The 15,352-nt window shown below is 42.9% G+C and overlaps 1 protein-coding gene across 6 annotated transcripts in view; it reads left to right on the forward strand.

The window, feature by feature from the left end:
- znf462 (zinc finger protein 462) overlaps positions 1 to 15,352 on the forward strand; it is a 97,751-nt gene that overhangs the window by 78,125 nt on the left and 4,274 nt on the right. For 5 of the 6 annotated variants that reach the window (XM_078530109.1, XM_078530118.1, XM_078530099.1 and 2 more), the window contains 6 exons: positions 7,387 to 7,581; positions 7,979 to 8,017; positions 8,589 to 8,850; positions 10,557 to 10,693; positions 11,273 to 11,496; positions 14,913 to 15,039. In XM_078530109.1, the coding sequence (XP_078386235.1) occupies positions 7,387 to 7,581; positions 7,979 to 8,017; positions 8,589 to 8,850; positions 10,557 to 10,693; positions 11,273 to 11,496; positions 14,913 to 15,039 (984 nt within the window). The remainder of the gene's footprint in view (positions 1 to 7,386; positions 7,582 to 7,978; positions 8,018 to 8,588; positions 8,851 to 10,556; positions 10,694 to 11,272; positions 11,497 to 14,912; positions 15,040 to 15,352) is intronic. The other variant, XM_078530145.1, reaches the window with a different exon arrangement.

Here is a 15,352-nt window from a genome sequence, read left to right on the forward strand (position 1 = left end):
TCCCCCATAGCCCTGCAAAATTATTCAATTCCGTTTTGAAAGTTATTATTGAACAGGCAGCGAATTCCAGATCATCATAACTCGCTGAGCTTAAAAAAAAAATCTCATCTCCCCGTGGTTCTTTTGCCAATTATGGGTATGGTAGCTTGGTGGTTATGTTACAGGACCAGTAATCCAGAAACCTGAACTAATGATCCAGAGACAGGAGTTCAAATCCCATCACGGCAGCTGGGGAATTTAAATTCAATTAACAAAATAAAACTGCAATTGAAAAAGAGAGTGCCAGAAATGGTGAAACAAAATGACTTGGATTGTCATAAAACTCACCTGGTTCTTTGATGTCCTTTAAGAAACAAAATCTGCTATTCTTACCTGGCCTGGCTTTATCTGTGACTCCAGACCCACTGCAACGTGGCTGACTCTTAATTGGCCTCTGAAATAGCCCTCGCAAGCCACACAGTTGTGCCAAACCACTAAGTGTGCAACTGTTCAAGAAGGCTGCTCACCACCTCTTGTTCGAGGGCATATAGCGATGGGCAATAAATGCTGGTCTCGCCAGTGACACTCTCATCCCGTGAATAAATAAAAAGTATTATGTATAATTTTTTATTTGTTTATAATGTTTTCCTAATGATCAGCTTCTGAAAGATCTGGAAACCCCACCGGATTGACCTGGTTTAAATGAATTCATTAGTGACTGATCCGCTGGTGACTAATCTGCTTGGATTAACACCAAAATGGTTAAATTTAATGACATGATGACAGTGAGGATTTTTTTGCTGTTGATGCAGCCCCCCTCTCAACACTTCCACACACACACACACACCCCCCGCCGCCATTCCAGATGTCAGGAAAATGGTGCTGATTGCTCCCTTTCACATGGCCCTGATTTCCATCACTGCACCATTAGTGGCCGTGCGTTCTGCTGCCTTGATCCTAAACTCTGGCATTCCCTCCCTGAATCTCTCCAACCTTTTCTTTTTTAGCTGTTCTTTAAAGCCTATCTGACCAAACCTTTGGTCATCTGTCCTAATATCTCCTTAAGTAACTTGGTGTCACAGTTTTGGTTAATGCTCCTGTGGAGCATCTTGAGATGTTTTACCAGCTAAAGGCGCTATATAAATGCAGGTTCTGGCCAGTTAGCCTAAACCATATTAAGCACGCTGATCATTTCTGGAAGAAACAGCTGTTCAACTCCGCGATTACCTGTTGATAGGATCCAAGCCAACTAGTGAAGCCAAAACCAAGACACAGCTTTTCTTTATGGAGAGAGTTTATTGACTTGTTCAGTCTTCCACTCAACCCAGTGTCCCAGCTATCCCCTATTTATAAGTGCTCAAAGACAGTTAATACCAATCACCTCTTTCTCTTAACCTTAACAATGTAATTGACAAGACATTAACATTGCCTACCATTAAATCCAAACCACACACGCCCCCCACTTCCTGCTGACCTCTAGAACTCCAGTCACTGCTGAGAGTTCTTCTGACTGATTCAGCGCAATGGCCATCTTCCAGCTCAGTGTTAAAATGAATGCAACAGCCTGACCACCTCTTACAGATCCTGATCTTGTTTATTCTGCTGTCTTAAAAACTGAGATATAGAACCATAGAGCTATAGAAAAGTTACAGCACAGAAAGGCTATTCAGTCCATCGTGTCTGCGCCAGCTGTAAAAAAAAACTAGCTGTCCATTCTAATCCCACTTTCCAGCACCTGGTCTGTAGCTTTGCAGGATACAGCACTTCAGGTGCAGATCTATTCATTGCGAATTCATTGCCACAGAAGGCTGTGGAGGCCAGGTCATTGAGTGTATTTAAGACCGAGATAGATAGGTTCTTGATTGGTAAGGGGATCAAAGGTTACTGGGAGAAGGCGAGAGAATGGGGTTGAGAAATTTATCAGCCATGATTGAATGGCAGAGCAGACTCGATGGGCCGAATGGCCTAATTTCTGCTGCTAGGTCTTATGGTCTATCCAGGAACCTCTTAAATGAGTTGAGGGTTTCTGCCTCAGCCACCAATCCAGGCAGTGAATTCCAGACACCTACTACCCCCTTGGTGGAAAGGTTTTTCCTAATACCCTCTCTATTCCTTCTATCAATTACCCTAAATCTGTGCCCCCTATTAATTGAACTCTCTGCTGGGGGAAATGAGTCTTCCCTGTCTATCTAGGCCTCTCATAATTTTGTACACCTCAATCAAGTCACCCCTCAGCCTCCTCTGCTCTAGGGAAAACAACCCTAGCCCGATTTATCATCCCAAATTGTGGGGCCAAACAATTACTCCTTATACTTTTACCAGGGATTAAGTGAGTGTTGCTATTCATGCTTATCCTTGCAATGGGAAGCCGTGTGACTTTGCTACGTTTGAACCCAGTTAAATTCGACACCAAAGCTGTCGGTAAAATCAACAGACTTTAGATTGTAGTTTGAGTACAAGAGCTAAATACTGCAGATGCTGGAAATCTGAAATAAAAACAAAACGCTGGAAAAACTCAAGAGATCTGGCAGCATCTGTGGAGAGAGAAACAGAGTTAACATTTCAAGTCTGTGACCTTCCATGTTTTAGTTCTGGAGCGCTTTCCTGTTTAGATAATTGCGAAACCTAGGATGAACGGAATCTACATACAGCAATTTAAATGATACTGCTGCCCTTAAGTGTGCTATAGTAATTGGATGAGCGCAGTTACATCGACCATTGTGAATGGCTGGCAAATCAACATACGCTTAAACCTACCAACTCTAAACACCAAACAAATTAGGAGATATGATTCTGTTGGGGAGTTGGGATGAGAAGAAAAATTGTATTTGCATAACTGGATAATTGGATCATTAGCTACCAACTGAGGATTTAATAAAAAATACAGATTTACGCTGACTGGCTAGTTTAAAGTTAAATTAGACACAAATATGTCACGTAATTCTGGAACTGGGCACTTTTAACGCTTAGGTTGGACACATTTTGCAATAAAACAAAACCTGGAGTCTCTAGCTCACTGAGGATCATTGCCCGTCTTGTAAAAATATTTCCAAGTGAGGCGTTACGCTTTGTAGCTAATGCAATAATATTATTCAGTATTTCGCATTTGCTTAACGATTACAGCCACATTTTTCAAATGCTGAAACGTTTGTTTTTAGACATTCCCCTCAAACAATTTTTTTTTTTAGACAATAGACATTGTAGTTTGGCATCACACAGCAGTGTATTAATGAGCTCGCTCAGTCTTCAGCTGCAATAGAACCACATTACAAAGGAGCATAGTGCCCATTAAACCCGTCATTTTATCACTGCTTTGCCCAATTAATTCTTAGTGCCGCCCAAATGCTATTATGTAGCGTTTTGTAATTTGTTTCATATTTCATCTTGATTGCCTGCAATACCTGAACATAATTGGTGAGATTTGGTAGTAAAATTTTTAATTTTTCTATTAGATCTACATATGATCGGAGTGGGTGCCCTGTTCAGTGGTACTGCTTGACTATCCATTTGTATTTATCTACACACGCTTGACGTACACTTACTGGTTTTAAATTATGCAGATTTTCGCAAGTTGAATAAATCATCATGAACTGAAAGTGGAATGTGTATTCCAAAAAGTTAGCTTAACTTTAAAACTACTCTTTTTAAAAAAAAGAATGTCTTCAATTATTTAAATACCTCAACGTTTCCATTGTTAGTACCCAGTCTGTGTTGCATATAAAATCCATCTTAAAGTTCTAAGCTGGAGTCAAAAACACAATTTCTAAATTTGCGACTAAGATAAAATCAAAACACAGCAGATGCTGGAAATCTGAAATAAAAACGGAAAATAGCTGGGAAATCTCAGCAGGTCTGACGGCATCTGTGGAGGGAGAGAAACAGAGTTAACGTTTTGAGTCCGTATGACCCTTCTTCAGAGCTACAGAGAAGTAGAAATGTGATGAAAGAGGAGGGGTGGAGCAGGTGATGCTGGATAGAAGGTCAGTGATAGGTGGGGGCTAAGGAGAGATTGACAAAATGTCATGAATAAAAGGACAAAGGGGTGTTAATGGTAGTGGTTCACCTCTACCATCACCATTAACACTCCCTCTGGCTTTTTATCCATGACATCTTTGTTGATGCTGAGGAGGACTGCAACAAATTACAGGAGGACTTCATAAACTTGCAGAACGGGTAAATAATTGACAAATGAAGTTCAACACAGATAAATGTGAGATGGTACATTTTGGGAGGCCGCTTATTATTTGGAAAGTGCAAGTCTAGCTGGGATAGTGGAACAAAAGGATCTTGGAGTACAAATACATTAATCACTAAAGTTGCACCAAAGGTTAACGAGGCCATTTTTAAAAAAAAGCAAACCAAGCACTAGGCTTTCTTTCTAGAGGGATAGAATTGAATATAGGGAAGTTATGCTGAACCTGTACTGAACCTTGGTTAGACCACACCTAGAGTACTGCATGTAGTTCTGGTCGTCATAAGATAAAAAGGATATACAGGCACTGGAGAGAAGATTTACAAAGATGATCCCAGAACTGTGCGGGTATACAAGCCAGGAAAGGATTGGCAGATTGGGGCTCTTTTCTCTTGAAAAAAGACTGAGGATTGACCTAATGGAGGTCTTTAAGATTCGGCAAGGTTTTGATAGAGTGGGTACAAGAGAGAATAAAACCAGAGACCATCAATCTCGGATGGTCACCAAGAAATCCAATCGGAAATTCAAGGGACACTTTTTACCCAGAGAGTGGTGAGAATGTGGAACTTGCTACCACAGGGAGTGGTTGAAAGGAAGAATGTGGAGACATTTAAGAGAAAACCAGACAAGCACGAGAGGGAGAAGGGAATAGATGGTTAGGGTGGCAGACTTACCTGAGGAAAGATGGGAGGAGGCTCAAGCTGAGCATAAACACTGGCGTGGACTTGTTGGGCTGAATGGCACAGAAACCAGCCATACACCCTTTGTAAGCTGAACTATTGACACCCATCTATTTTGAACAGGTATTTGTGATATACCTTTGATGGTTCTGGTAGATCTGCCCACCAAAGATTGCGTTGTACGGATGTATTTTTTTTTAAAAATTGGTTGAGTGACTGAGAGAAGCCTCTGTGTGCTGCAGTCTGCATTTACACAGAATTAGGGTCTCAATCTGATGTCAGTTTCTTGCTTGTTTGTGAGCTTCACCTCCCTCCGTCTGCCTTGGGCTGCTTTCCAAACTAGGCTTTTCCCCCCCACATTTCGCTAACCTGATACCATCAGGAGAAATCTAAACCTTAATTTTAAAAAAAAAATCAAAGACGATGCCTATCCCTGCAGCGGAAGAGGTGTATAAGAGCAAAGGGGCAGTGAAGCACAGTGCAGAAAGGGTTATTAGAATAATGTATATAGTGCAGCTAATGGAGTAAAACATCACCGTGCTCCACTAGATCGTTAGAGGACAAATTTTTACATTGAGCCACGTAAGGTGATATTTGGTGGAGGACCATCCTCAAGTGCGGTGCCCAGAATTAAATACACACACCAGCGGGGATCAAACCAGAGCTTTATAAAGGTTCAGCATTGCTTTTGTGTTCTGTGCCTCTCTTAATAAAACCCGTGATCCTTTTGCAGCTTCTCAACTAATCCTGCCACCTTGAAATGTTTGCCTACATACATTCCCAGGTCTCTCTGTCCCTCCGTCTCCTTTAACATTTTCCCATTTAGTCCATACTGCCAGATTTGCACCTTCTCTTGTACGTCTATGAATGCAAATAACCAGCTCACTTTTGATTTAAAGCATACAAAGCAGTGGGAAAATAATAGATGGATCTACAGTAGGGGAATAGTATAATGTGCATAGAAATGTGTATGGAAATAGTAGTTTGTTCACCCACTCTGGCATCCCTATGTCCTATTCAATGGTTTTACCTCATTCTCAAACCAGGCACATTCTCAGTCCTGACGATCAATTTTCATTATAGCACATTAGAAGCTTGCCTTAAGCAGTTACAACCACATCCACGATCTCAGCTTCAGTCAGAAGCTTGTGACCTGCATTAATCCATTCCATTGTGAATTCTTCCATCCTTTTCAAAAGCCCAGCTCTGCTATAGAAATATTGGGCTGGCGAGATGAGAGAAACTGGGGTCACTGTCCTTCCAGCAGAGAAGGTTAAGATGAGATTTAACACAGCGGTTCCGAATTGTGAACTGTTTTGATAAAGTAATTAAGGAGAAAGTGTTTCCTCTGCCAGGAGGGTTGGTAAGTGGAGGAGACCGATTTAAGATAATTGGCAAAAGAACCAGAGGGGAGGTGAGAATATTTTTATGTAGTGAGTTGTGATCTGGAAGGCGCTGCCTGAAAAGGCGGTAGAAGCAGATACCCTGGAGGTACCCCAGAAGATGCGCTGGGGACCCTCAGAAGTCCCCATGTAAGGACTGCGTGTCAATTTCCTGGGAAGTTTCAACTTCCGATGCAAAATTACCCTGCCCAAGAACCCTCCGAAATCCCGATTTTAAATCAGAGGCTTCAGATAGCTCCGACTCTCTTGGAATAATTAGCCAGGATAAGTTAGAAGAATTAAAGCCACTTCCACCTCCAAGGTAACTATAGTACTGAACCCCACCCCCCAGACTACACCCCCACTGGACCATCTCCCCACCTCCCCACGCCCCCTACCTACCCAACCACCCTAGCCACCCCTCCTCCTGGTCAACCTGGTCCCACCCCCCACTACTCCCGACCACCCTAAGCCCCGCCAAGTGAGTATTTTAAATTTGAGGTGTTGTCAGACTGGGGGCAGGTGTAGGTCAGTGAGCACAGGGTGATGGGTGAACGGGATTTAATGTGAGTCGGGATGCGGGTGGGCAGAGATTCTGATGAGCTGAAGTCGGGTAGTTATCCAGTGTGCGAAAAGCAGTTTATTACACTCTGTATGCGAAGAGAATATCCCCCATAATAGTTTTAAAGTGTTGATACAGGATACAAAGTAGAAGCTAAAGGAGTCAGCAGGTTAATACAACTATTTAGTAATTGTGCTATAGCTCTGTTTGTTTGCTCTGCGCATCGGCACTGGGAGTATCTGCTTCCCTGAGTGAATTGTTTAACTGTAAATGTGCCCTGGGAGCAGAGGGCATAATTCTGTTGTTTAGGTAAAGATATGCCTGTGTGGGTGTGTGTTTATGTATCTTACCACCATTACGTTCTAAAATATAATTAGCCGATGAATTTATTATGACATGAAGGCATTTAAAGTGACCTGGGCTGTATTGTGGCAATCGAGCACCGACTAACAATTTTGGAAACCATTTGCCCATAATCTCTTCAAAAATAAATAATTTGAATGGATTGGGCCGGGGGGGGTGCTGCGGGTCAGTGGGAGCCCTGAACAACATCATCTTTCTCAAAAAAAGCATTTTGTTGTGTCTTGCCAGTGGAGTGCACGTACAGGTGTTCCTACTGCTCCTTTTCCACTCTGATGGTCAATCAGCTGAAACAACATGCACTGAAAGTGCACGGCCATGTACTGACCGTGTCCAAACTCCACACTGACCTTCCAGCGGCGTTCACCTCTGCCGAAAGCCCATCACAGACTCAGTCCCAGGCTGAGGGAGTAGCAGAATCAGATGGTAAGCTGCTCATGGCTATCTCTGATGTATGCAAGTCTTAACTTGAAGTTATTTTAAATGCCTTCAAAATGTTAACTGGCAGAAGCAAGGCACATTTGATCTTTTTTTTTTAAAAATACAAAATGCAGCTTATGTAATATAACTGTGCATGAATTTGTGTTCAAATTCTGCCATGTTCATCAATATATTAAAAAGAAAAACTCTTAATTTTGGAGTGCAAAAGGGGTGGGAAAATGTGTCAGTGAAACTTGTATAACTTGATGATGGGGAAAGCAATTACTGCCGCCGATGTACTTATAGTTGTTTTCTTCTGTTAAGAATTGTTAATAGCTCATTTTATAAGAGCACTCTCGGAAATCATGTAAGACCCAGTTGTTACTCTGTGTCCTTATTCCAGACCCCACCTTCTTAAAATTTCCCTTCGTCAGAAACAAAGGTAGGAGATGGTCAACGTTCTGTTTTGCACTTTCTTTATCTGTGAGCATTGTCCTTATTGGCCGTGTACAATTGCAGAAAAATGTTCATTATTAATACAAAAATAATGAGAGTATAGCCTGCTGTTCCAAATTGCTTCTTCAGCCTAACCAAACCAGCTGGCTGCACTGCACTGCCCTGTAAGCGATTTCAGATTCAAATTGATAACCCTCCCCAATCCAGAAAGTATATGTCCCAACTTGAACACTGTTCACCCAAGTAATGGCTGGAATTTCTCCAAGCTCCGATGGGGATGGGGAAATTCTTCCCATTTTCGTTTTGATCCGCTTTCCTGCTCTCCCCTGGCTTTTCCTGCAACTTCCAAGGGTTTTCAGATGCTGTACTTGCTTTCCCATGGCTTCCTGTTGCAAAGGTTTTCGAACTGGTGGTTTGATAATGGGGATATTTGCTGCCTTGGTTGTTGTGCTTTTAAGCTTTTATCTGCAGCCTGAAGGAGGGTGGGCAGGGTGGAAACTGCTGATGGAAAGCTTTGGATTTTATATGGTTTGTGTGCACTGACTCTTTACGTACAGATTCTTCGTACTCTGAGCCACCAGATGTCCAGCAACAGCTTAACCATTACCAAACGGCTGCGATGGCAAGAAACCGATCCAGCCCCATCCCGGTACCCTCTCCAACTGCTTCCTCGGAACAGATAACCAAGGGCTATTTCAGCTGTGAGTTCTGCCAGTTTAATTCTGAATACATTCAAAGCATGAGGCGCCACTATCGAGACAGGCATTGCGGCAAGAAACTCTACAAATGTAAGGATTGTCCGTTCTTCACCGGGTTCAGGTAAGAAAATAAATAGGCACGTGGCAAAAAGGACAACACACCTTTGGAGCTTTGACTGGTGATTTACGAAAAGGGGGCCAAGTCCATGCAGCCCCTCGAGCCTGCCGCACATTCAGTGAGATCCTTGGGCGATCTTTATTTCAACTCCATTTATCTGTCCGGCTTCCACATCCTTTTAATACCCCTACCCCAACCCGAAATCTCCTACAAACCTGACACCAGATCTGTTTGACTGGATCTGTGTTCGGTGGTGCAGCTCCACCTTAACCTCCCTAAGATCTTGCTGAAAAAGCAGCCAGACTTTTTTTTTTAAGTTCCATGATTTTCATAAGAACAATGTTACCCAGAGTCACATTGTCACGTTCTGGAGGGGAGGATGTAAAAGCACAGAAGATCTGTAGCTTCCCTACAGATAACGAGCATTTTATTTTGAACGTCGAATTGAATCCCAACATTCCGACACACCAGTGATGCTGGACCTAGCAGTAAATCCACTTCTGGTTAGTTCTGAGGAAAGAGTGAACGAGCTGGGGTTGTTTCCTTTGGAACAGGCGGTTGCTGAGGAGAGATTTAATTGAAGTGAATAAAATCACGGAGAACCCCGAGATGGGTTCTTCCTGTCCACTCAATTTTCCATTGGCAGAGGGGCCAATACCGGCGGTTGGGGGGGGGCGGGGGGACACACATTTTAAAGTAATTGGTGGAAGAATTTAGAGAAGTGTTGAGGATTTTTTTCACCCAGAAGGTGGTGGGGGTATGGAGCTCACTGTCTGAAAGGGTGATAGAGGCAGAGCTCTCAATTCTTTTTTTTAAGAAAAAAAAGCCCTTGGATATAGACTTGAACTACCATTCCCTACAGGGCTACGGACCGAGAGCTGGAAGGTGGATTCGGTTGGAGAAATCTTTCTCAGCTGGCACACACAAACAAGGGGTCAAATGGCCTCCTTCTGTGTCTCACAAAGTTTCAAAGTTCCAGCCTATTGAGATGATCATGGGAGTAGCTTCACTGCTGATAACCCAATTCTCCTGTGTCGGTTTTCTGAACATGTTTAATTATCAGTGTCAACAAACCAGACAATGTTGTTTGTCCATGTGGAGATGTTGAAGGGGGAAAGGTGCCTCTAGGATCATGCCCCACCCACCCCTCCCTCAACCCCAGAAACAGGCAATGCTTTCAAAAGCAAGGAGGGTTAAGAGGAGATTAAATAGAGATGTGCTCAATTCTGAAGGGTTTTAATTGAGTAACTGGGAGAAATGTTTCCACTGGTAGGAAGGTCAGTAACCAGAGGATATCGATTTAAGGTGCTTGAGGAAAGAACGATACAGGGATAGGGCAGAAGAGGGGAGTTGAGGTACAAGGTCAGCCATGATATCGAGGGGCTGCATGACCTAAAGCTGCTTCTATTTCTTATTTGGAACCAGGCTCAGATGAGGAATTGTTTTGTACTCTTGAGTTGTTATGATCTGGAAGGCGCTGCCTGAAAGAGCGGTGGAAGCAGATTCAATAACAACTTTTTCAGGGCTGTGGGTAAAGAAGAGGGGAGTAGGACTAATTGGCTAGCTCTTTCAAAGAGATACAATGGGCCAAGTAGCCCCCCTTTGTGTTGTATGATTCTATGTTAAGATACTGAGTGTGAAATGAAGATGCATCTCTCCTTTTTTAAGGTTTTTAAAGTCAGTGGTGATGTTTTATGTTTGTGTTGCAGGTCTACATTTTCTATGCATGTTGAGGGGAGCCACACAGCTCCTCCTGTTGAGGGTCCTAAGGACCTGCGTTGTCCTCTCTGTCTGTACCACACGAAATACAAAAGCAGCATGATTGACCATATCGTCCTTCACAGAGGTGAGGTTCCTTTTGTGTGAGGGCACACGGGACTTGAGATAAGTCAAATCAGAGCCAACATGAAATGGGAAAGGGTGGGTAATTTTCATGCTGATGTTCCACAGCATCAGTAACACCGTTTTTCCGTGGCTTTTTGTGGACCCTTTTTAAGTATTTTCAAACTGGTACCTTTTGCATCATTCTTGGCAGAACTTTGTGGTTGTAAAGTCTGATGCCGTTAACTCTTTAAGTAAAATGTTAAGTCTGTGTCTGCAACAGACACTTCATCACTGGTCAGACCACACTCCACAACTTGTGATTGCGAAATATGCCAATAGATTCTTGTCTTGGGTAAACTGAAGCATTGGATTCTCGTTCCATCGATTTTAATAAGTGTGTCTAATTGCTCGCTGCAAATTAATTGCAGATCTCAATCTTCATGTTATCCTTGGCCCCCAAGCACAGTGATCTTAATCTTATTGAAAAATTAATGTGTTGTTTTCTTTATTCATTCGTGAGCAGCATTTCACCCTTTTGGGTTTAACGGTGGCTGTTTGTGGGGCATGTAATGACAGATATTAATCTCTTGTTCTTGAACAGAGGAGAGGGTTGTCCCCATTGAAGTCCGTCGCTCAAAGCTCTCCAGACACTTGCAAGGAATTGTGTTTCGTTGCGATAAGTGCACGTTTACCTGCTCCAGCGATGAGACTCTGCAGCAACACATGGAAAAGCACAAGGAAATGAAACCATACAAGTGCCAACTGTGTTACTATGAGAGCAGAATAAAAGATGATTTGGAGAACCATCTTCAGGAAGAACACAAAGTAACTTTGATTATTGTTTTGGATTGTATCTTCTCCTGGCCTGTAATTTAGTGATTAAATCATCCCATTAACACTCTGCCGTTAAGTGTTTTTCTACCATTAGGCATAGTGTTGAACTGCCTCCACCCCTACTAATTCAGGTTAATTGTTGACACAATTATGTAGCTTTAACTGGTGGATGATGACCACCTAAATTGACATAGAATGTACTGCGAGAGCGTGTCCATGCCAGTGTTTCTGCTGCATATGAGTCTCCTCCCACCTCTCTTCATCTCAAGCTGTCATCATATCCCTTTAGTCCTTTCCCTGTCATGTGTTCATCCAGCTTTCTCTTAAATGCATCTCCTGCGATTGCCTTCAGCTAATTGCTGTGGGAGCGAATTCCACATTATCATAACACTCTGGGTAAAGGAGTTTCTCCTGAAATCCCTATTTGGATTTAGCAGTGACTATTTTATATTGATGGCCCCTAAACTTATGAACCTTTTTATCGAAACATCGCATGTCATTTTCAGCAGCCTTTTCATTCAAGCTGTGCTATGATGATGGAGTTGTTATTAACCTTTCATGTGTTTTTTTTTTACATGCTCCATGTAGGGGGACTCGGGGTTATTTTAAAGGAAACTGACAACTGTACAGATAATGCTCCAAACTTTGGATGTTGCAGGTTAAAGGCCAGGTATCGATGTATCTAACCGTGTAGTGTGTCCCACTCCAGTGAGGGCAGGCTGCGCTACAGGTTGGAAAAACTTGTGGTGGGGGAGGGGAGGATACAAAAGAATGTCAATTAATGCCCTGGAGCCTGAAAGTTGCAAACTGCTGCAATCGGCTGGTGACTCGCCACAGCAACTTAGAACCAGTGCAGGGGTTCAATGAGCTCCACTCTCTCTTGATGTTCAGGCAGTGAAGACAGAAGGCGTCAGCCAAAATTGCACCTAAGTTTGTATTATTAGTATTGTTAATTCAGGGGGAGTAGGGATAAAACGTTAGCTGCTGCTACATGCTTTTCCTTAAGAAAGAAAGCAGCATGTGGCTTCTCTCACGCCCTTGGCATCATAGAATCATGGACTGATGCAGCACTGAAGGAGGCCATTTGGCCCATTGTGCCTGTGCTGGCTCTTTGGACGTGCTATCCATTTAGTTCAATGCCCCTTCTCTTTCCCCATAGCTCTGAAAATGTCTCCTTTTCAAGTATTTATCCAAAGTCCCTTTTTGAAAGTTCCTATTGAATCTGCTTCCGCCGCCCTTTCAGGCAGGGCACTCCAGAACGTAACTCATTGCCTCATCTCCCCTATGGTCATTTTGCCAATTACCTTAAACCTGTTCTTTGTGAATGGAACCAAGGACATTCACTGATCTTTTACCTGTTTGATTTTGTCTGATAACGAAATCTGGGAAGATCCACTGTTGAACAACCTTTAGCAAAATAGTTCTGTTGAAGAGTCATACGGACTCGAAACTAACTGTGTTCCCCTCCGCAGATGCTGCCAGACCTGCTGAGTTTTTCCAGCTATTTTTATTTTTGTTTAGGGAATACGTGTCATGCACCTGGCGTTGAAACTCAGCAGGATAAGTTGAAGTTCATTATGCTCATGCTATTGCCATAACATACTCACAGCAACAGTGTTTAATTTGCCTACCTTTATAAAACAGCAGCATCCTGATTGTGGTCAGGTTGATGAACATTTTGGCACTGCTCAGTATGGAACCAGAGTGTAATTCAATTGCGCATGAACTATTAAAACATTACAAAGATTTAGAGGAACTGGAGGTGTGATGAGGTGGATTTTTTTTTTAACCGTGAGTTGTTGTGATCTGGACTGCACTGGTGGTGGAAGCAGATTCAAAAGGGAATTGAATCGATAACTTAAAAGGGAAAAATGTGCAGGGCTATGAGGAAAGAGCAGGGGAGTGGGACCCATTGGACAGCTCTTTCAAAGAGCCAGCACACACACACGATGGGCTGAATGGCCTCCTCCTGTGCTCGTCATTCTATAATGATGGATGATTGGAATAGGAATGTCTGTACAATGACCCTACAGAGCTGCAGCTTTCTCATAGTTAAACTGAAAAACATTTCAGTTAGATCACTCATTCAGTTCTTCCAGATCACAACAACCCAACACATCAAAAAAAAAATCTCATCTTCCTCTGGTTCTTTTACCAATCACCTTAAATTGGTATCCCTCTGCTGACCAACCCTCCTATCACTGGAAACAGTTTCTCCCCATCAGCTATGTTAAAACCCTTCATAATGTCGTACACATCATTAAATTTCCTCTTCACCTTCTCTGCGCTAAGGAGACCGACACAGCTTCTCCAGTCTCTCCAAATAACTGAAGTCCCTCATCCCTAGTATCATTCTAGTAAATCTCCTCTGCACCCTGTCCATGGGCTTGACATCCTTCCTACGATGCGGTGCCCAGAATTGGACACAATGCTGCAGCTGAGACCTAAACGGTCATTTATTAAGGTTTAGCATAATGTCCTTACCTCTGTGGTTTTATTTTGATGAATGAATGTAGAGACAATGTTTTTGTGCTCGTTCTATGTTGGCAACCATTCTGTTTGAAACTATATATTGAGGATTCTCCCGATAAGAAAAATAAAAGCAGGCAGTTACAAAGTAATTGACACTATTGCGCTGATTGCTACATATCTGGCATGGAATGCTTTGGAATTTGCATTTGAAAAGCCCCCAGTGTTCATTGCTGCATTTTCACATGTAATGATTTAGAAGCTAATGAGCACACAATCCCTGGTCTTCACATTTGATATTGGTACTGTGTCAAAGATGGTGCTGCTGCCAAATGCATAGGGGATGGACTGGAATCCCTTACACTTTGGAAGCCTTGAGCACAACTTCCAGGCTGACCCTCCCCATCCCAGTACTGAAGGAGTGCTGCACTGTCAGGTGCACCGTATTTTGGACGAGACATTAAACCAAGGCCCAGGTGGTTGAGAGGAGCAGGGAGTGTCCTGATCCATATTTATCCACCAACCCATATTACACTGAAATATAAACCTGGTCATTATCACATTACTGTTTGTGGGAGCTTACTGTGTACAAATTGGCTGCCACATTTCCTACAGTGACCATGTTTCAAAAAGTACTTCATTGGCTAAGTGCTGTTGGATGTCCTGAGGTCATGAAAGGTGCTATATAAATGCAAGTCCTCTTTTTTTTCTTTCTAACATCTGTAATAATGGTGACCACCGTTTTTTAAAGAAAGCACCCTGAGTTTTGAAAAGGTTAAATCGTTTGTCAGATTGGATGAGGTGAAGCCGGGGTTAGAAAAAGGCTTGTGTGGAGCATGAGCACAGACTAGTTGGGTTAAATGGCCTGTTGTTGCTATGCTGGAAATTCAGTGTAGGTAATTGAATGTTCAACTGTCTGGACTTTTTCCCAATTTCAGGTAGTTCGCAACTTTGAATTGGTCGGTCGTGTCAACTTAGACCAATTGGATTCTAAAGAAAAGGACTGGTTGAGCAGTGAAGAGGAGGCCAGAGAAGAGGAAAAGAGCAATGTTGTTGAACAAAGAGGTTCGTACTTTCAAGAATGTCTTTTTTTTTAAAAATGAAGTCCTGTGTCCATTTAACACGTTGCTTCAAGGTGGGGTTGTAAATGCCAAGAAGGTGGGGAAGAGGCAGATTTGGACGTTTCTTCGTACATCACAGGCTGCCTAGCAGCCAGAAGAAGGTCCATATTTTTGAGCAGAGTGTCTGCTGACACCACTCTGGCCGCCAGTGGGTTGGAGGCAAGGGTTGTGGGGGTTGGGGAGCTTCTGCAGGACAGCCTGTTTTCCAAAGAGCAAAGGAAACTGAGCCGACTTGCATGGCCTGTGTGGGCGGGGGG

Source organism: Cetorhinus maximus, chromosome 2, assembly GCF_964194155.1.
Source record: "Cetorhinus maximus chromosome 2, sCetMax3.hap1.1, whole genome shotgun sequence".
Classification (NCBI taxonomy): domain Eukaryota; kingdom Metazoa; phylum Chordata; class Chondrichthyes; order Lamniformes; family Cetorhinidae; genus Cetorhinus; species Cetorhinus maximus.